The 23,112-nt window shown below is 41.1% G+C and overlaps 2 protein-coding genes across 2 annotated transcripts in view; both read right to left on the bottom strand.

Annotated features, from left to right (window-relative positions):
- GDA (guanine deaminase) overlaps positions 1-23,112 on the bottom strand; it is a 157,339-nt gene that overhangs the window by 61,026 nt on the left and 73,201 nt on the right. The gene's annotated exons all lie outside the window — the stretch shown is intronic.
- CUNH9orf85 (chromosome unknown C9orf85 homolog) lies at positions 107-23,040 on the bottom strand. The gene is made up of 4 exons (XM_062641565.1): positions 22,884-23,040; positions 7,212-7,318; positions 3,248-3,361; positions 107-2,488 (listed from the first exon to the last, which is right to left on the bottom strand). Exons 1-4 carry the CDS (start codon positions 22,983-22,985, stop codon positions 2,311-2,313), a joined length of 501 nt encoding a protein of 166 aa, XP_062497549.1. The 5' UTR covers positions 22,986-23,040; the 3' UTR covers positions 107-2,310.

Below are 23,112 nucleotides of genomic sequence, written 5' to 3'. Positions count from 1 at the left end.
ATGGTTTCCTCTTCAGAGAGACCCTTTTTGAAGTTAATTTCAGATCACTTATTAGCTCTCCCTCTCCCTCCCTGCCTGGTCATCTGCAGTCTGTGTGGATATTCTGTTTACTCTGTCTTTATTCTTTGTTTACTCTGTCTTTATCAACGTCAACTGGTAGGACAACAGGCGATGTCACACTGACTCACACGTCACTGCTGTCCTGCTGGGAGGATTTATCTGTCAATGCAACATGACCTTCACACCAATTTCCAGTCACTTCTAAACATACCAACCTCTTTTTCTGCCACTAAGCACCTCCTGGTGGTTTGCTGCTTTACTGACTCTTCCTAGAGAAACCATTGCTCTTCTACAAATTTTGAACTTCCAACCTTCTTGGATTTTATTAGTAGCAGTTAAGTGAAAAAAATGGTATGTTTAATCACAAAACTAGTGGTTTAGCTTATAAACGTGTTTGTAGAATGGGTGGAAAAAGAAGAAGGGTTGTTTGGGTCATTAGTCCCAGTTCTTCACGACTACAAACAACTATGTAATAAGCAACCCCAGAAGGAAAAAGAACACTACCCAAACACTTAGTAAACTTTAGGCTGCCCCAGTGACAAGCCTCAGAAGTCTGGACACATCACTGGAACAGAGAAGACCAGTAGAATGTTTTTCAATAGTTCAAACACTTAGCAAAAATCTACCTATGCAAAAAATATAGATGGGACAGATCACATTCTTCAGCTGCAGAAGGGCAGCACAGAAAAGGAATGGGAAAAAGAAAACAAAAAAGAAGAAACCAAGCAGTCCTTAGAGATCATCAAAAAAACATACAAAAGCATGTTTCAGGTATTAAGATACAAACTTACAAACAGTTTAGAAAAGGTAAAACACTGTTTTAATGTATAATATTAAAGCAGAATACAAATCAAAATACATGTAGTAGAAGAAAAAGCTTACTCTTAAGGCCATATGTGTAGTGACAAGCAGCTACACATTTAAGAAAAAATAGTAAAAGTTCATTGTTCCATGACTGATTACAAGGATTTTGCTGTTGTCTGTTATTGTCAATACTAAATAATAAAGTTGTCCTTTAAATAATATGCTTTTAGGCTATTGACTGCTGAATGTCTTAGTAGTCTACAGCCTGGTAACCACATTTTCTTTTAAATTAAGGTCAACTATAGCACCACAGGGTAGCTATCTTTACCCAAAGGATAAAGTTTCAGTATTTTCCCCACTGTAGGTGGGGAGAACAATCCCAGAGCTGAAGTTCCTCACAATTCATTCGAAGAAGGTAGTTTGGTAATCAAATTTTTCCATGCCTGCTACACTACTGTACATCAGGCAGAACACCCAAGCAGATGTATACCTGCTACACAGTTAGTAAAAATGGCACACTATATTGTCACAGCTTAAACTATTTAATTACTAAAAAGTACTTCTTCAATTTTATGTCTAGAAATAGAAGACAATAAAGAAGAAATCAAACTGTTCTGAATCCCACAAAAGATAGTTACTACAAATTCAGTTAAGTTCTTCCTAGAGCTTAACCTACATTGAAATAATCCCTAAAAGGAACTGAAAATCAGGAACTATATAAGCACCACTACACTATACAAGTGTTTTCATATCAGAGCAAACTATATTAGATCTGCAGACAAAGGAAATGAAAGTGTGGGATCTGTTATGAGCAATTCTAAAAAATCTTTTTTTTTTCTTTTCAAAACATTAGTAGTAACAAGGTCACAAATTCATAGTGCATACTTATAGATGGTAAATAAGCATAAAGTGCTCATGAACTGTACTGGTGATGGCATTTACACCCTCTTTTTTGCATAGAAGAGAAACAACAAGCATAACGGTAATAGCCACCTGGTATTTTCACCCTATTTGGAAACTCATGGACAGAAGTTGCAAGATTTTCCTTCAGCAAAATACACTGGTTTAGCTCTTCCTTTTTATGACAAGACTATGTATTTATTCTAGACTTTCACGTAGCTTTCCAAGTGGCAATACAAAGTAGCATAATACTGAATTCAGAACAATTACACAAAGGCTTAATTTAGAAAAACAGGAAGTTGTTACATATATGCATGAAATACTATCCTTAAAAATTCAATTTCTGAATCTTTTTCACAAGAAATTCTGCTCTTTATGCACAAAAACCCCAACATTTATACAAAATCTTCAACAAGCATCATAATACACAGTGCCAACATCTATATGCAAGGACCAAAGATACAAAATCAGATTTCAGTGCAGTTTAAGGCAAACATTGATTTAACACTTCTGACAGCATACAGTCTCCCATATAAACTCAGCCTTTTAGATCTCTGTCCTTTCAAAATTCATACTTTTAAATTGTTCTTCAAGCACATCAGTATCTTCATCACTGTCCTTACTACATAAGTTTGCATCAAAATCCAGCTCATCCTCCAACTCCCTGCTCTCTTGGCCATTTTTAGCAGTCACAATCTCAGCTCTGTCTTGTCCTTTATCAATCCTGCAGAAAGAAAGAGGATGTTGTCACCACCCACTTCTGGAATTTATTTTTCTTTAACACAAGAATGAGATGGAGGGTAGAATATTCTACCAGTGATGGAAGGGGGCGGGAAGTGGAAAGGAGGAGAAGGATAGTAACCTAAAGTTACTTTCACGTTGAAAAGGAAAGACATAAAAGACAATAAAGGAAAAAGGGTCTGTGAAGCAACAAAAAATACATGTGAACAGTTTGACCAAATAAGCAACAGCTGTCCAGTTGTCACAAACTAGTGAATTAATATAGGATGCTCAAAAAAGAGAGATCAAAAAAGCCAAAAGCATGCTAAATATGTGAGGTAATTCTACTCAGTATTAGCCCTTGTTTAGTTTTTCTGTTCACTAGTAACTGAATCATCAAATGACAGACAAAATGCAAACAGTAAATTGGCTTATGCATATTTTATGGTGCTTTAGACCGAAATCCATTTTGAAGTGCTTTGTTCCTAAGGAAGATATTCAATTGGTATTAAAGTGCCTTAACCAAGAAAGACTTTGGGTTTGGTTTTGTTTTTTGTTTTTCCCAGCCCCACTAACATCAATAGGCATTGCACCCCCAGTTTCAGCAGAAGAAAGCGATGGTAATGACTCCTACTTATTCCTGTCAGGATTATTCAGAATATGGCATGAAGTACAACAGCTTCTTGGCAGTTTCCCAACAAGCTTTATTAAAAGGGGAAGAAGCAGTTCAGTACTGGAACTATGTAACCTATGGACTACTTACGGAATTATTATTTCTTCTTTTTTTCCACATTTAGCACAGATCTCTAGCTTACTAGCACATGGTCGACAAATACTATGGTATGGATCTTTTACAGTCTTCTGGAAGCACTTCACACTGTGTGTGAGAGAAAGAAAACATGATTAAAAAAATATTTGTAGACACTTGTTGAACATTATGTATTCAAAGACAATACAGGTATACTCTTCAAAAGAGTAACAACATTTTATAGGCCTGTTTCATATGAAACATTTGGTGTTTCAACAAACAGCACTATCAAAATAACTGCCTATCTTACCTCTTCTTTTAACTTTTTCAGGAAGAATTATTAAAACAAGAAATGAAGTAGAATCATAAAATCACTAATTTTTATATTTAAAGTAACAAAAGAAACCTTGCAATTAATTTCAGTAGGTAGTTGTCGTGGTTTAAACCCAGTCAGGTAACTCGTTCGCTCACTTCCCCCCCTTTGTTGCCCTCCCCCTGCTCTCGGAGGGACGGAGAGGAGAATCGAAAAGAATGCAACTCCCACGGGTTGAGATAAGAACAGTTTAGTAACTAAGGTATAACACAAATCACTACTGCTACCACCAATAATAACAATGATAAAGGAAACAACAAGGGAAGAGAATACAACACCTCAGCACCAGCTGACCGATCACTCGCCCCCCAAGCCCGACCAAGCTCCGACCGATACCTCCTCCAACCCTGCAGTCTCCCAGCCCTCCCGGCTAACTCCCAGTTACATCCTGGGCATGACGTGCTGTGGTATGGAATACCTCTTTGGTCAGTTTGGGTCAGGTGTCCTGTCTCTGCTTCCTCCTGGCTTCCCCTCCTCCCTGGCAGAGCATGAGGCTCACAAAGTCCTTGGCCAAACCAAAACATCCTTGTTATCAGCTCTGATCCCGAGCTGAAAGTCAAAACACTGCACTGCACCAGCTACCAAGAAGGGGAAAAATGACTGCTACTGCTGAACCCAGGACAGTAGTTTTACTTTAAAAGCTACATAACTTTTTTTGGTTCAGCGACAGAATGAAACAAGAATATGGTATAAAAAGGTGCATGCATTTTTCAAGTACAAAGCTTTTGATTCAAACACCACAGTGTCATCCTTTACCTTATCTCAGAGTATTAAGAGAGCCACTGTTGGACTTTGTTTATGAATACAAGCCTGCACAGAATTGTATTCTTCACAACACAATTATGTAAAGTATTTTTGCTATTCTTTTTAAAGATCTGATAAAACTCTGTAGATTACGTCACTTTTAAAATGCTAGGCCTTAACATTCAGCTGATATTTAGAAAGCCTTGTATTTTTGGAGAACGTAACTATATATCCCATGTAATGCAGCTGCCTTGAAGTCACTCTCTTTTGGTTCCTCAGGCACTCAAAAGGCTGTCAGGAAAGTTTTAGGATACAGCTCTGAACAGTGGATTTGCAGACTTGGTTAAAACAGACTGAAGAAAAAAATCAAGTTTTTTTGCATGCCTTATAAGGACAGATGCCCTAACTAGCACGTAGTTAAACAGAAATTTTTACATTCTTTCTCAAATCCCCATCTTATGTACTATCACTTTCCCTCTACACTGTCTTCATCTAGATTCTGATGGTATTTCACTACTAAGAGGTACATATCCAACTCCTTGAGAAGCTGTAAAATCACAAGAATTGCTGTAGACACATTTAACAAAAACAATGTCTGAACTGCCTAGCGTTTCTGGTCTTCCCTTTCCCCCACAGAAAACCTACAGTTAGATGTCACTGGAAATAGCAACGTAGTCTGATTTAGTTTCGGGCTTTTTTTTGTCTTTCTTCTATGATCAGTTGCATTAGTATTAAAAATAATGTCTATAGGTATGTCACACCAAACACCACACCAGTAGCACTATCAATGCAAGGTGGGCAGACTTTTTTCTAAAAGAGTTTAATTGTAATAATTAAACACTTGAAATACAAGTAAACTAGGGATAACTTGTGGCAAGGTACAGAAAAGTCCTCCATTACCATTGTCTGTGATGTGAAGAATTCATTTTTCTTGATAATAATCATGTTTTTAAGGTCTACAATGTGTTTACTTCCCCTAGAAGCTTCACACATTGAAAATCTTAATAGTTTTGTCCTTTCAGAACAGTGGCCCATTGTACTGCTGTAGGCTGGGCTAGAAACCATCACCTGTAGAGCTAAAATCATTTGCAGCCCAATTTACTTGTTCAAAAACATGTTGGAAAACATCACATATTCTGCCATAAGCAGCTGTCCCACAATGTCACTTCTTCTATTTCCAATGCTGATTTACATACTTTTTTGCCTCTTTTTCCTTCGACAGTAGGCAAAGAAGAAGCAAAAGAACCAGATCCACCACCACAGGATTTGCTACAGCTCGTTACTTTTAAATGGGACACACACAGCCATTCAAGAAAGAGTTAAAGAAGAGAAATACCAACTTCATCCATGGTGAACAGAACCCAGAATGTTTACTTTCAGAACCAGTGAGACTTCTCCCTAATCTATTTGCTTTACATGAAAGCATGAAATTGCTTACTAAAACCAAAATACTTGCTCCATGTGGTTTCATATTAAAAAGTAAAGCTTCTCACAAGTGGGGGATATAGTATGAACAAACATTCCTTCCCATTTAACCTACTGAAAATCAAAATAAAATACACTATCATTCATGGAACTTCACGCATACATCTACAGAACCCCTTCAAGCAGTCATAAGTATTTTAGAAGTACATAATTCAAACCCACAAACACAAACTACTGTGACAAAACTGTCATGCACAACAGCCCAGCTGCATCTCCTTTAAGTGTTTCATTGTTGAAACACTGGCTGTGCCTGCTGCCACAGAGGTAAGAACCTCTGCAACTGAGCAAGAAGAAAGCAGAGAGTATCAACTTCAGAAAATTAATTTATCATAAACCTAGACATTATTTTAAGATACTTGGGCTTGTATTTTAAGAGAGTTGGGCTTGTTCAGCCTGGAGAAGAGAAGACTCTGGGGAGACCTTAGAGCAACCTTCCAGTACCTGAAGGGGGCCTAAAAGAAATCTGGAGAGGGACTTTTTACAAGGGCATGGAGTGACAGGACAAGGGGGAATGGCTTTAACCTGCCAGAGGGGAGATTTACATTAGATATGAGGAAGAAGCTTTTCACTGTGAGGATGGTGAGACACTGGCACAGGTTGCCCAGGGGAGCTGTGGCTGTCCCATCCTCGGCAGTGCTCAAGGCCAGGTTGGATGGGGCTTTGAGCAACCCGGTCTAGTGGAAAGTGTCCCTGCCTATGGCAGGGAGGTTGGAACTAGATAGTCTTTAAGATCCCTTCCAACTGTTTATGTACTTATCCAAAACCACGTAATACAGAACTTTATGCAAATAATGCTAAATGTTTAATATTTAGGATTATAGTTTCATGTACAAAAAGAAAGAACATAGCAGGAGGTAATGAAATGCATGCATTGCAAAAATTTTGTAGGACTTGAGGCCTCTAATGCTGAGAACAATGTTGATGATGAGTTTCGATATGACACAGAACTAAAGCTTTCCTCTCCTCACTTCTACAGAGTCTTTGTGAATTACAAAAGTTAAGAGATGTTTAGATACCTCTAGTACTGACTTGCAAGGAGGCCTTAGAATATTGTGTTACAACTGGTTTGAATTTGACTTTTATTCAAGAGGACACACTGACTCTTTTGGAAACGTAAACAGGTTCACAGTTCAAGCATTTTAACAGCAAAGAGGGAAGCAGTTGCTTCTCCATATTTTCTTTTCAAATGTTTAAGATAAAAGACTAGCAAATTAGAAAATTATATATTAGAAAATACATACTGTCATTGCAGACTCCTAATTTGAAGAATGTCATGCAGTAGCAGCTACTACTTGTGAGTTTCCAAAACTAGAATATTTTTCCAAAAAAGTCCAACAACAGCAATATCAGTGATTAACACAAAGTATCTTAACTTACCATTTCTTAGGCTTTGTTAGCGGTTTGTACTTGTTGAATTTTACCCGCCACTCCAAGATACCTTTGCAATGCTGACACACTCCGTCATGAAGCTTAGCATTTATTTTCTGAATAAATAAAAAGATATAAAAATGAGAATTATTTTTAAAATTCCTACTTTCATGAATATAATCTTCCTTAGAAAGCATTTCCACCCATCATGCGATTAAAATGGCATTTAGAAAGACATTTGTTTCATATTAACATAAGTATTTCATATTCTGTTACTGTTAGTAATTTTCTTCAGTGGAAAGAGTACTGAGATAACCTTTTACCTTAAAGCAGCCTTCATTATTTTTATCATAATTTTAGTACCTATTTATGTAATTATATTGTTGGTAATAGATAATTATAGAGATTTTATTATTATTTTTTCAGTTCTAGAGATTTTATAGAAATGAGCCCTGAAATACACAGGTTTCACCCGAAGAAATAAACTTGCAAAACTTAACATTTAATTTATATTGCTCAAGCTACTATTATGCCACCTACTTTAAGTAAAAAGTGTCAGGATTTTTTTCTCAGAACACAATGGAGTAAAATACACATTATTTGCAGTCAAATCATTTAATGTCTCTCTCATCATAAACTTCATTTATGAAAAAGCAACCCATTTTTGCACTCAAGTATCTAAGATAAAATCCGCAAAATGGTCATTTAAACTATGATATATTTGCAAGACAATGTGAACAACATTTTCTTGAACATTTTGTATTAAGTTTTCTCAGGTATACAAAATGTCAACTGGCCAGTATATTTGCACAAGAAAGGTTATTCTGAGATGGGAAGCAGTACCAAACCACACTGTTATTATAAATAACAAGCAACACATACTTACACATTCAACCTACTTTTACTTCTTCTCCACCTAAAAATGCCAGCAGTAACTATCTATCATATGGGTGTGTGTGTCCATTCAGACCTCTAAAAATAGAAATTTTGCCACTATAAAGTACATATATATTAAAAAAATAATCTATTGTGCCTTTCCTGAAACAGCTTTAAAATGTCTACTGCACCAAAGTTAGATTGTTGACGTTAAGATTGTTGATATTAGATTATTAACACTAAAACACATCTATTTCTTAGAATACCTAAAAGTTTGCTGGAACAGATACTGCATTAATTGGCATTAGAGTTCATGTCATTCTGAAGTAATTTTTTGGGTTTATGACACATAAGAACTTCTTACTACCCCACAAAGTTCTACTTTAACATACCAGACAAAGGAACAAGCATAGCTTTAAAAATAGAGTATCTTACTCTGTTTCAAAAAACATATGTATGCTGTTTATAAGTGGGATTATACTATGGAGCTTGTTTTCTACTGTTTTCATTTGCAATAAACTTCAACCATTTGGTAAGAGTTTTCCCACAGTGTGGTTAACTGAAGTTGTGGCACTTTTTGGCTGATTCAGTTAAAAGACAGTAAACTTCTTTTCAAATTCTCAAATACTTGGCATGTTAAGAAAGAAAGTAACACAAGGTTTTGAAGAATGTTTGAATATCAAATACCGAAAGCTGTGGTTCTGATGTCAGTCATGCATTATGAATTAAATTTTTATGTGTATTCGGTCTGGCTGAGATGGAGTTTCCCCAGAGCAGTCCTCATAGGGCTGTGCTGTGTATTAGCCGCTAGGAAGACGTTGATAACACATCAGTGTTTTGGCTACTGCTGAGCAGTGTTCACACAGCATCAAGGTCGTCTCTCCAACATTTGCCCTCACCAGCAGGCTGGGGTGGGCAAGATCTGGGATAGGACACAGCCAAGAGAGCTGACCCAAACTGACCAGAGGGATATTCCATATCATATTATATCTGCCCAGCAATAAAATCTAAGACTTAGGAGGAGGGGGATGACAGTCATTACTTTTACATTTGCCTTCTAGAGCAAACACTACATCTCTGTGTTGTGGCTGGACATCACCTGTTACTGAAACAGGACCTGAGGTGGCTAGTCCCTGGGTGACACAGTGTGTGGAAAGATTTGGGCAGGTTCCTAGGGTGTTTATCAACTCCCATAACCTGGGACTTCACACCTGATCAGGCAAGCAACCCTGGGAAACTGATGCACCACCTGATAGGAGGGTGCCTTGCCTACCCCAGTGAAAACCAGCAGCTTCTAGCATTGTACTGGGGCCTGGCCTGTGCCCGTTTGGTACTCTCAGAGAAAGTTCACAGAATCATAGAGTCATAAAATCAACTAGGTTGGAAAAGACCTTTAAGATTATCCAGTCCAACCTGTATCACAGGACTGCCAAATCCACCACTAAACCATATACCTAAGGGCCTCATCATCTATAAATTTTTTGAACACTTCCAGGGAATGTCATTCCACAACTATTCCAATGCCTGACCACCATTTCAGTGAAGAAATTGTTGCTAATATCCAATCTTAACCTCCCCTGGTGCAGCTTGAGGACATTTCCTCTTGTCCTATCACTTGTTCCTTGGGAAAAGAGTAACAAGTTACTCTCAAATTGCATTTCAAGACATCACGGTTGAGATAGGGACCCAAACAACTATAGTATCTGCCCCAGTAGTGAAAAAGAAACAGTGGGTAACAACAATGGGCCCATATCACCAATTAGTAAGGGAGGAGAAGAAGAAAGTCAGTCCTTTGACAAAGAAATTGCAGGAAGGAGTGGGAAAATTTAGACAGGAAGTGGACATACCTGGTCCCTGACCTCATCAGAACTTCAAGACACACAGATAGCTTACAGTCACCAGCCAGGTGAGCAGACTGCTGCCTGGCTGCTCTGATGCTGGGGTAATGGGGATGACAGTCAACAACTGGAAGGTAAGGAAGTCCAACAACTGGGATACCATAATAGAAACCAGGGAATTTAAGGAGGAATTGGAAAAGAGGCAGCAATTTGTTGTCTTTGGAGACAGCTCCTCTCAAGTATGAGGTAAATGTACCCATTCAAGGAAGCTCTTGTGAAGTCCTCAGGAAAACAGACTACTGCAAACGATGACATCGAGTAACAGAGAGAACTAGCGGTGCTAGAACTCATCTACAGTGATTTAGAGGATGATGATGACTCCAAAGATCCCAAAGACGTCATGTGCACTTGGGCCATGTGGAAGAAGGTGATTCAAAGCGCTCAAGCATCACACTTTAACAGCTTGGCAACAAATTACTGCTCAGATATGGATACACCAAGTGGAAAGCCTCTTTTTTGCTCAAAAACTTGCAAGAAAACTTCTGTACCTCCTCAACCCTATGGGCTAGTACCTTGGCTATTAGGGGCATCCCAAGATATCAGTCGTCTCCTGCACTGGTCAGAGGGAAAGTAAGCCCCAGGAGCACGCCATGTGGTGCACTCTGGTTCTCAGGTTCTTCTTGTAAGGCCAGAGGGACGACATGAGGAAGTGGGACGGTGCACTCACCTTTAAGCTGGAAGCCCATGTACATGAATTGAGAGGGAAGACTGCTGTCAAGAAGGGGTCACCCAAGAAGGCTGTCAGCATAGCTGCTGTAGAGACACAAGAAGGCAATCAGCGGTCTCCCAGATATAGAACTGAACTCACCTCCCTTGATCCTGGTAAGGGGTACTTCTGGTCTAACACTGCAAGGGTCAAACAGTGAACACTCTGATGAGGAAAAAGAATATTGTTCCTTGCCAAGGAAGAGGAAAGGGATGACCATGTATACTGGACTGTATAGATTTGATGGCCTGGCATATCAGACCCACAGAAGTAGAAGGTTCTAGTAGACACTGGTGCACAGCGTACACTGGTGCCCTCAAGGTATAGGGGCACACAAGCCACCTAGATCTCTGCAGTGACACTGGGGTGCTGAGAATTGTCTGCATCAGAAGCTGAGGTGAGCTTAACAGGGGACAAGTGGAATCACCTAAGGAACACACACAAGTCCATAGGACCTGATAAGATTCATCCATGGGTCCTGAGGGAACTGGTGGAAGAATTTGATAAGCCACTGTCCATCATATTTGAAAAATCACAGCAGTCAGGCAAAATTCACAACACTGGAAAAAGGGAAATAAACGGCCCATTTTTAAAAAGGGGGAAAGGGAAAACCTGGGAAACTGCAGACCACTCAGTCTCACCTCTATGCCTGGCAGAACCATGGAGAAGATTCTCCCAGAAACCATGCTAAGGCATATGAAAAACAACAAGGTGGCTGGTGACAGCCAACATGGCTTCACTAAGAGGAAATCCTGACTGGCCAATTTGGTGGCCTTCTTTGATGGGGCTACAGAACTGACTGACAGGGGTAGAGCAGTTGATGTCATCTACCTGCACTTGTGCAAAGTGTTTGACACTGTCATCCTTGTCTCTATACTGGAGAGAGATAAATTTGATGGATGGACCACCCAATGGATAAAGAACTGGCTGGCTGGCTGCATGCAGAATTGCAGCCAACAACTCAATGTCCAAGTGGAGACCGGTAACAAGTAGTGTCCCTCAGGGTCAGCGCTGGGACTGATCTTGTTTAACACCTTTGTCAGCAACATGGACAGTGGGGTTGAGTGTGCCTTCAGCAAGTTTGAGGATGACACCAAGCTGTGTGGTTCAGTTGATACGCTGGAGGGAAGGAATGCCATCCAGAGGGACCTTGACACGCTTGTGAGGTGGGCTCATGCCAACCTTATGAAGTTTAACCATGCCAAGTGCAAGGTCCTACACCTGGTCTGGGGCAATCCCAGGCACAGCTACAGGTTGGGCAGAGAAGAGATTCAGAGCAGGACCTGGAGGTGTTGGTCAATGAAAAACTGAACACGAGCCGGCTTCAGTGTGCGCTCGCAGCCCAGAAAGCCAACCGTATCCTGGGCTGCATCAAAAGGAGCGTGACCAGGAGGTCAAAGGAGGTGATCCTGCCCCTCTACTCTGCTCTCGTGAGACCCCACTTGGAGTACTGTGTGCAGTTCTAGTGTCCTCAACATAAGAAGGGCATGGAACTGTTGGATGAAATCCAGAGGAGAGCCACAAGGATGATCAGGGGGCTGGAGCACCTCCTGTATGAAGACAGGCTGAGAAAGCTGGGGCTGTTCAGCCTGGAGAAGAGAAGGTTGCATTGAGACCTCATAGCAGCCTTCCAGTAACTGAAGGGGACCTACAAGGATGCTGAAGAGCGACTCTTCATCAGGGATTGTAGTGATAGGACAAGGGGTAATGGCTTTAAACTTAGAGATCTAGGTTGGCTATAAGGAAGAAATTCTTTACTGTGAGAGGCACTGGAACAAGCTGCCCAAGGAAGTGGTGAATGCTCCATCCCCGGCAGTGTTCAAGGACAGAGCCTTAAGCAACCTGTTGCTCAAGGTGAGGTGTCCCTGCCCATGGCAGGGGGGTTGGAACTAGATGATCTGAAGGTCCTTTCCAACCCTATGATTCTAAGTGTCAAAAGCACCCCACTGTGACTAGCCTAGCGGTCTCTTGCATCGTTGGCATGGAATACCTCAGGAGAAAGTACTTCATGCACCCAAAGGGGAACTGGTGGGCTTTTGGTGTAGCCACTGTGAACACACAGATCAAACAGCTATCTACCCTGTTCAGCTTCTTGGAAGGTCCTTTGCTGTGGAACTGCTCTCAGTTGAAGAACAGCAGGTGCCAACTGCTACCAGGACAAGCAGCAGTGGCATATATTCCACAAACTGAGACTCCCTGGCTCCTATCCATGAGCTGATTCATCAGCTGGAGAGCCAAGGAGTCATAAGCAAGACTCGCACACCTTTTAATAGTTTCATATGGCCAATGCAAAAGTCTGATGAAGGGCGGAGGTTAACAGTAGATTGCTGTGGCCTGAAAGAAGTGATGCAGTGAGTACTGCTGTACCAGACATGTTAAAGCTTCAATATGAACTGGAGTCAACAGCAGCCAGCTAGTATGCTACAACTGACACTGCTGATGCATTTTTCTCAATGTCTTTGGCAGCAGAGTGCAGGCGACAGCTTGCTTTCATGCTGGAGGGGTGTACAGTACACCTGGAATCAACAGCCCCAGGGGTAGAAGCACAGTCCTACCACTTGAAGAGCTAAAAAACAGTGATGACAGCATTGTGTGGGGCAGCGACACGTAAGAAGTCTCTTATCCTCCTCACAGAGTAATTCAGATTCTTCTGAAAGCTGGTTTCACCATAAAGAAAAGTAAGGTCAAGGGATCTGGCGCAGGAGATTTAGTTCTTGGGAATAATATGGCAGAATGGATGCTATGTGCCTATGGATGTTGTCAACAAGATAGCAATTATGTCTCCACCAGCTAACAAGAAGGAAACACCAGTTTTCCTTGCAGGGAACCCCTTTGTGGGGTTCTAGAGAAAGCATATTTCATGTTACAGTCAGCTTGTGAGCCCTCTTAAGTAACCCAAAAGAAGAACTGTTTTGAATGGGGCTTTGAGCAACAACAGGACTTTGAGCATATCAAACAGGAAACAGCTTGTGTGGTAGCTCTTGGGCCTGGCTGAACATGCAAAATATACTCTACACTGCAGCTGGCGAACACAGTCTCACCTGGAGCCTGTGGCAGAAAACATCAGGAGAAAACTGAGATTGACCGCTAGGTTTTTGGAGCCCTGGGTGAGGATCAGAAGCCCACTACGCCCCAACTGGAAAAAAGATACTAGCAGCATAAGAGGGGGTTCACGCTGCTTCAGAGGTTGTTGGTACAGAAGCTTATCTCCTCTCAGCACTTCAACTGCCTGTGCTATATTGGATGTTCAAAAGAAACATCCCCTCACACAACCAGGACTACACAGAGTAAGCAGGTAGCATCAATCACGCAATAAGCTCAACTGCCCAGGAATCCTGGAAGATATCATGGACTGCCCACAAGGCAGAGGTTTTGGAACATTGCCTGTGGAGGTGGCTCATACCCAAGAGGCACCACCATATAATGAGTTAGCTGAAGATGAAAGGTGTTAGGCTTTGTTTACTGATGGATCCTGGCAGCTAATAAGGAAACTTTATGAGAGAATAAAATCATTGCAAATTCCCAGCAGATATCTGTTAAGGGCTGGCAATTCAAACTGCTGTCAACACTGACTGTGTTCATTCTTTCAAAATTCATGCAATTTGAAGATAAGCCTTCTTTTCAGCACAAAGTAAGGCTCCAAGTAATGTAGCCTGAATAAGCTTCTAATAACCTGCAAATTAGCCTGAACTTCCCAGTTCTTTCACACTCCTGATTTGCATTAATTAGTAATGCATGAGGGGAGAAAGACACAAACACTGTAATTTTTATTTCCAGGTGTTCTTTATCATGATCAACTATCTTTAGTATAGCTAAGGTAGAATCCAATAAAGACTGCAATAGTTTAAGTTGAAGACAGCTTGTTGCTCTTCCAGAGGGAGTTAGCTTCCTTGCTGAAAACCACCTTGCTTCCCATAATACATCCTGACATCACAACTGTTGAATGGAAGCCCTGTTACTAAGTGATGCAGGGACAGGCTCAGCAATGCGTAACACACTTGGAATGCAAGAGACCATGCTTAGGACTGCATGTGGTATAAACAGTGCAGAACAACATACTAGGAACTACTTTCACCTCTCATCTAAAGTTTGTCATATAGGCTGCCTATTACAAATTCTGCTAAATATTTGCTATGGAACAAGCAAATATGCATAGTTATTATTAATGGAGCTTTATAAAGCTCTTCCCCCTTCCAATATGCGTATCATCTGCCTCCAGAATACACAACAACCATATGGCGGTGAATTTGTTTTTTATTTTTGTTTTTTTACCAGACAAACTAGAATGCAGGCCATCCCAAATTCCAAAGATGCCTTTTAATTTTACTCATTCTGTAGATCTTTGCATGAAAACACTACCTCATAGTAGTAGTAGACCTAGAGACTAGTCATGCAGCATATAAAGACTATATTATTGGGACCTCTTCACCCTTGTTCCAACAACAAATCCCTACAACTCATCTGATGATTAGTTCTACCTCTGTATTAACACATTGCTTCACAACTGAAAAAGGTCTTCAGAAGACAATACAAGAAGCTCTAAAGTAAAGTAAAATAAAGTTAATGTATTGAACTGCACAGCAATAATCACATTATCCATAGTCAATGAATCTCTGAGATTGTCTGTCTATTTAGATTACTTCTACACAGTCACATTTGAACTGTTCTGTTTTATTGATATGATCAGCAACACTTCAAATATCCAGTGCAAAGATTAAGAACATTGATGGAAATGCTGCCTAGGAGTCCTTTTGACAGCAAATTAGATTTTTAATTAGACTGTAGGTATGAAGATCACATTTAAGATCCTGATCCACGAATAAAGATGACTGGACTTTTCAACCTAGTCACCTGTAAGACTGCAAATCTTACACAGCAGCTCAAAAAAATCACATGGTATATCTGCTCAGAAAGCAACAACTGGAAGATAGACAACTTTTAAGTTCTAATTTCCTCCTTCTAAGAGGTACATACAGCACAACCTCTTCCTCCCCTTCAGCAATTTCCTGCATTTTTTACTCAATGTTGGCACTTCAAGTAAGGGGTGGTGTAGTTAATCACTGGCTCAGTACATCTGAATAGGAGAGAGACTATGACTCTACAATCCTTCTACCAGGCCGATGATTTAGAAAGTCAATAAAGAATGATGGATTTATGTCAAGCGAGCAAGCTTACAGACTTTAACTTTGGCTTGTGCTTGCCCTCTAATTTTATTCTGGTCAGAAAAAAAATTCCTGATGTTTAAATGATACTATTACTAAAACAAGTTGATAGTTTACTGTTATTTTCTATACTAAATGCAACACTTCATTTGATTAAAAAAAAAAAAAAGTACCATATCACTTTAAAAAGCTATGCCTACTTGAAGAGGTGAAGAAAGATATCCCGAATTAAAGATCTGGATAAACTATTTTTTCATGTTTTTGAAATCATCAAAGAACATGTGAGAGTAAATTACTCTAACAAACTGGAAGAGAAACTTTCCTGGTATCTCAGTTCTCAGAAAGAATAGGGAAGTTATTTGTTAAATCAAAGAAATCCCTTTGCTGATTACTTTTCCTATTAAAACTCATTTTTCAATATATGTTTTGTACATTGTTTAAACTTTCATATATTCATATTTTCTTCCTTTTGCCCATTTAATAGCTTGCTTTCTTTACAAAAATCCCAACAACTCACACAAAGGCCTCAACAAAGCTTAGGAACTTCATTATTCCTTTCTAAATTTTCTAGCTAGCTTTTACACAGGTTGTTAGCTCTCATACACAAAGAGGTGGTACTGCTTACGGTCTGAAATGGACTTCTTGATGTGAGAACTACTCTGACAGTTCAGATTCTGTTTCTGTCACAGCAGACTATTTATTTACTTTTTTCTTTTGTTGGGTTGTGTTTTTTTTTTTAATGCTCATTTCCCTGTTTTAGTCAATAGGTCTTCCCTCCTTTTGATTGTTTTTGGTTGGTTAGTTGGGAGGTTTTCTTGCTGTACTTCCCTCCAAGGACAAGTGCAACTCATCCAGTGCTTACAGTATGTCTATATATTCTCTGAATAAATTATAGTTCTGCAATACAGACATGATAAACAGTCTTAAAGCATACAGTCATTAATTATTCCATGTGCATATTATATACACACTGTCAGGAACAAACAGACAAACACTAACAAAACAGCAACCTCTGTATGCTCACGTAACCCAATATTACATCATGTAACAACCCGCCAAAAGCAGTTCAGAATGCATTAAAGTAAACACACGCACCTACGCCTACTAACTTGATACTCAAAATAATCCCTAGCTTAAGCTAGCATTAAAGCATTCACAAGCAAGATGTAATGATGGGGTTTCAAAAAAGCCTCACTGTCTGTTTGGAAGTTTCTAATTATGTGAGAACCTATGGGTATTTTGAGTTACTCTACTGAAAGCAGACTCCTACTACTGTGAACACACCAGTGTTCTACTCTTCTGTAAAGGAATGCAATGTCAATGCCATTCATTAACTTCCTTGTCAAAAGCACAGGTGATAAAAAGCACAGGTGATACTGCTTCAATCAAAAAGGCTTAATAACTACACTTCTCAAAAACAAAATTCCACAGGATCTCCTGTGAATGACTACATAGCAGAGTAGATCAGCACAGACTAACAAGCGTGAAACAATGAACAAGACATCAGATCTTCAGGGTTCTACTACACATTTCACAAGTAAGTTATCCAAAGAGCTTCACTTACTTACATGTTGTATCAGTATTACTTTAAATTCCATTTTCTACACAGGTATTTTTTAATCTTTTTTTCTTAAGAGAAGGATATCTAACATTTTAATCAAAGACCTAAAGTCTTCTTTGTATCAGTAATGGTTATGTACAGTTAGCTAGCATTTAAGGTCCTTTTGTGCTTTACTGCTATGGACTTTAAAACACATGAAATAAAAAGCTTTCTCTAAGCCCAATTCCAAATGGCCATCTTGGAGATCAAGATGTTTGGCTTTTTTTCAGATCTGTGCCCATGATTCTGAAAACATGCATGCAACTAGCAAGAGAATATACACACTTGAAGAAGCGACAGCCAACTCCCATCCTCTTCCCCACAAAGAACTCAACACATGCATGGTCTCACCCTCACCATGAGTTAGGTTAGAGTTCAGAATAGATCACAGAATCCTAGAACAGTCTGGGTTGGAAGAGACCTTAAAGATCATCTGGTTCCAACCCCCTGCCACAGGCAGGGACACCTTCTACTAAACTAGCTTGCTCAAAGCCCCATCCAATCCGGCCTTGAACACTTCCAGTGATGGGGCAGACAGCTTCTCTGGGCAAACTCTTCTGATGTCTCACCATGCTCACAGTAAAAAGCTTGTTCCTTGTGTCTAATCTAAATCTCCCCTCTTTCGTCTTAAAGCCATTCCCCCTTGTCCTCCACTAGTTGGTAAAAAGTCCCTCCTCAGCTTTCTCACAGGTCCCCCTTTAGATACTAGGAGGCTGCTTTAAGATCCCCCTGGATTGTTCAACCCAGGTTGAACAAGGCCAACTCTCTCTGCCCATCTTCATTAGGGAGGTGCTCCAGCCCTCTGACCATCTTCATGGCCCTTTTCTGGGCTCAATCAAAGAGGTCCATGTAGGGGGCCCCAGATGTTATGCTTGCTCCTCTTCTCCATACATGAAAGGCTATAACCCAGGCCTGAATGTAATTCTAAATCCATAATAATGGGTGGCTAGAAAGCAGACTTTAGCCTACTAAGCTACGCTATGTCACATCAGGAACAGGAAGTAACCAAACTCCGATACCGTTAATCTGATAATTCCAGCTGGCTACTGCTTGTGCTGGGTTTGCATGACAAGGTTTTGGTAGCAGAAGGGATACAGCGCATGGCCTCTGTGAGAAGCTACTAGAAGCTTCCACCATGTCCAAATAGAGCCATTGCCAGCCAGCTCCAAGACGAACCCGCTGCTGGCCAAGGCCAAACCCATAGTGATGGTGTTTGTGCCTCTGGGATAACACACTTAAGGAGAAAAAGTTACTGCACAGGAGAAAATTCAGCCAAAGGAGTGAGAATATGACAGAATCAGCTCTGCAGGCACCAACATGAATGCAGAAGGAGGGGAGGAGGTGCTCCAGGCACTGGAGTGGAGATTCCCCTGCAGCCCACAGTGAAGCCCCTGGTGAGGCAGGCTGTCCTCCTGCAGCCCATGGAGGTCCATGGTGGAGTAGATTCCACCTGCAGCCCATGGAGAAGCCCATGCTGGAGCAGGGAAAGCTTGTACTGGAGTAGGCTCCTGCAGGACCTGTGACCCCATGGAGAGAGGAGTCCACACTGCAGCAGTTTGTGAAGAACTGCAGCCCATGAGAAGGATTCACGCTTGAGAGTTAATGGAAGACTGTCTTCCATGGGAGGACCCCCATGCTGCAGCAGAGGGAAAGTGTGAGGAGTCCTCCCATGAGGATGAAGGAGTGGCAGAGACAGCATGTGATGAACTGACTGCAACCCCCATTCCCCTGTACTTCTGTGCTGTCGGTGGGGAGGAGGTAGAAAATTCAGAAGTAAAGTTAAGCCCAAGAAGAAAGGAGTGGTGGGAGAGAAGGTGTTTTTAAAATCTGGTTTTATTTCTCATTAACCTACTCTGATTTGACTGGTAATAAACTTATTTAAACCACGACACCAAGTTAAGTCTGTTTTGCCAGTGAAGGTTATTGGTGAATAACCGTCTTTATCTCGATCCACAAGGCTTTTGTTATATTTTGTCTCCCCTGTCTAGTTAGGGAGTGGGAGTGATAGAGCAGCTTTTGTAGGCATCTGGCAACCAACAAAGGTCAACCCACCACACTGGTTTATCTATAGCTCCTCTCTGAGCTTCAACTTACTATGACTGAGCATTTAAGATCTGAGTCCCTGAGCAACCTGGTCTAGAGGAAGGTGTCCCTGCCAATGGAGGGGCTTTGGAACTAGATGATCTTTAAGATCCCTTCCAACCCAAACCATTCTATGATTCTGTAATTCTGTAATCTATATTCACTTGTTCTGTTCCTAGTGCCATCTTGCAGTCTTGACCAACAAAACAAATTATCCATACAGCCAGCTGAACAAGTAGCTGACATAAACACTATGATAAAGCTAAGGTTCAGAGTTAATAACCTCTGAAATTTAGGGAAATGTGGATTATCATCTAGGGCGTACTTAATGAGAGGAAAGAAATGGAGAAACAGATCAGTCATTTGGGTGTAAATATGAATCACTTTGTGGTTTACCATCTGATTACAATAGAGTTCTAAATGTTCTCATTGAATGCTATCTGCTTTCATCTCTAGAACTTCTCCAGCTTTCATGCTGACTTATGTAATATACTTTACATAAAATGTATATTCATAAAATATACTGTATATTCCTCAGCTGAGTACCACAAACAGCTCTCCTGGAATATACTATGTAAACCAAACACTCATAAACAAATTCCAAGATTCAGTAACTAACAACACAATGTATCACGGTTTACCCTGTCCTGGCTTTTTCCTTCTTCAGTTCATCCTAAATGGAGGCTCTCCCAGCACTGTTGTAGGCAGTTGTCCAAAACAAGTAGAGAGGCAGTGTACTTTGTTGCAAGAGTGTTCCACCTCAACTAGCCTACCCTAGAGTAATGCTGTAGTAAAGACTGATCGTTAGAGGAAAGATAGATGGAACTTTCATCACGTTTTGCAAGCAATCAAATATATAGTCTTTAAGATTAGAAAATGGACGCCAAGTTCAGCGTCAGACTCAAAACTCTTCAAAAAGAAAAACCCTGGAAGAACTGGATAACAACTGCCAGTAGACCACTACATCCATTTCCTTTGCAGATACTGCTTCACTGAGAGAAGCAGCAATAACACTGCAAACAACAACTGAACTCCACCTGCAGTGCAACCTGAAGCTACTGTAGTCAATATTCAACATTGCTAGCGCAGCGCACAAATGCAGCAGGATAAAATTTTTGAGCTATAAAGCATTCTGCAGCCTTTCAAGGTAGTATTACATAGGACAGCATAGAACAGTAGTCAAAGATAAGCCAAATCCCTAAAATTAAAAAAGAAAAAAAGTTTAGCCGTGATTTACAGGAAACCGACCTTCTTTCAGCAGCTCAGCAGCTCTGAGTGTTCTGACCTACTGAGCTAGTGAAGAGGGGAAAGAAAGAATGACCCATTACTCTACCACTCCCTGTGATCAAACTGCTACTATTACATCCTTTCCCTCATCACACCTTGAACTGGTGCATCTGATCATTCCGGGGTAGACAAGGCAGCGATGCAAAACTGTGATAATTCAGCATAGTCTGTAACTAAACTATATTAATCACCTAATCTTTGTTAGCCTAACTAAATTTCTCAAATAGCAGAATCAGGTCTAGTCATCAATATAAAGACTCCTCTGTTCCCCTTAGCACTAGAATCTGTACATGACAATATGCCAAAAGAAAAATTACTTTATCACACACTATCTAACCTCCATAACAGGAAGCACCTTCTTCAACAAGCTTCTTCCCTGTGTTCAGCAATCTCCATATGAACTGGCAGGTACAGACAGAAAAGAAATCAGAAAGGAAATAGACACAGTCCCATATCACAGGCAATGCCTGCAGTGAACCTTGGCTACATTCAACAGGTTTAAAAAAAAATTATTTTTGTGCATGGTACTGTGTAGTTGGTTCTACATGATGCAAAATATTTAAAAAGAGAATGAAAACAGCCATCTGGGTATTAAAGTGACTGATTTAGTTACAGAAATGATGTCAGAATTCAGTTTCTCTTTGAAGACTTTTCTGACAGATCAACTCTCTAGGATATTTTTGTCTGTGTTTAGGCCAGACAGGAAAATACTATTCTATTGGGGATCATGCAGTGACTCACTCAACAAATAGCACTGGTGCTGCTTAGAGTCCCATTTAAGCAGCCTGTTCAACTTGCAGAACCAGTCCTATTTTCTACCAGTCCTCTCGTCTCAGTTATTTCTGACAACCCAGTCAGGTTCAGTTAAAGGGATACTGACATAACAGCAATAGCAAGAGATAAGTTTCTTCTAGGATGCTCATCTTGTGTTTTGTTTTACTCATCCCTTTCCATTTAAGCCTGTAAGATAAAACATCCCACTTTCCTGTTGTTACTGGTCAGGCACGCCACTTGGCCTTCATCCTCTCCAGCACTGCTATTTTGTTACCACAACTACAAGCACAGAAAATGTCCCAAGAATATATTGTAAAACATTTCCTTTTCCATGCTTAGAAACAACAGCAATGGTCTTTTTAAACAAGTGTGACCATATCAAACCATGATGCTGTATGTAGCAAAAGCACTGATAAAACATCTAAAGACGCTTTTCTATGTAACTACTCGGAAAAGCCCAGTAAGACTTTTTAAAGCCTTAAAGCCAACATGAACCTTTTTTTGAAGTTGTCTCAAAAGAATGAGAAGTGCAACCTGGTATTTATGTGGATGATGGGATGTCCTGCTCAAACTATGACACGGCGGAACTGTTCAAAATAAATTCTCAAAACCAGGTGTTTGAAATAAAACCACATAGTCGCAAGCTCTGAGACCACCAAATACCTTCCAAGAAGTCGCATGGATGACAACACTGCAGGGAACATTTACTTACTGCACTAAAGTAAATACTTCATTTCAGTCCTTCTCTTAATAATTCTTTGGCTTAACAAGGGCCTGTCATGTCATGAATATGGGTCAAGTATCACACAAAATGCATTTGTTTACACAGCTGCCTCAGACCGGGGTCAGGTGACAGCTAGCTTAAATGGCTTGTTACGTATTACGCCCTTGACGCTGCAGTGAACCTTTTGGGCAGACCGTGATGAGAGGTTTCTCCACTGTCAAAATGAAGATGCTCCTCGCCTTGCACTGCTGCATAGCTTTGTTTGTGGTCCTGAGGCTCCTCAACATCTTCTGGCCGAAGGCCGCACCGGAGCACGCCATCGACTCAAGGGCACCCTGCACCCAGCAGGCCGCACAGGCTCCTACCTACGCTTTCGACATCAAACCCCTTCCGCCGCTCCGCCCCGCAGCTGCTCCGCGGGGTCGCTCCGCCCTGCTGTCGCTCGGCGGAGTCACGCTGCTCGCGCCGCTCCCGTGCCTGCGGGCAGCGAGCTACGCGACCCGGCCGGCGCCCTGCAGCGAGGGGTTCAGAGCGGAGCGCGGACCGCCCCGTGACGGTCCGCCCGCGCCTACCTTGCGCCGGGCGCTGGTGTCGTACTTGTCGTTCCTGAAGGCGTGCGTGTTCTGGTACCGCTGGGGCCGCGTGCGCGACACGTTCCCCCTTTCCGAGCTCATTCTCCTAGCAACCGCCACTGCCCGCACCTCCTGCCCCGGAACCGCTCCGCACCTCCCCCGGCCCTTCCGCCTCCCCATTGGCGCGCAGCCTCGTCTCTCTAACCCCTCCACCCACCACTGTTCGCTG

This window comes from Pezoporus occidentalis, unplaced genomic scaffold (assembly GCF_034315485.1).
Source record: "Pezoporus occidentalis ecotype Australia unplaced genomic scaffold, CSIRO_AGI_Poc_V1 ctg117, whole genome shotgun sequence".
Taxonomy (NCBI): Eukaryota; Metazoa; Chordata; class Aves; order Psittaciformes; family Psittacidae; genus Pezoporus; species Pezoporus occidentalis.
This window is presented reverse-complemented; position numbering and strand designations above follow the sequence as displayed.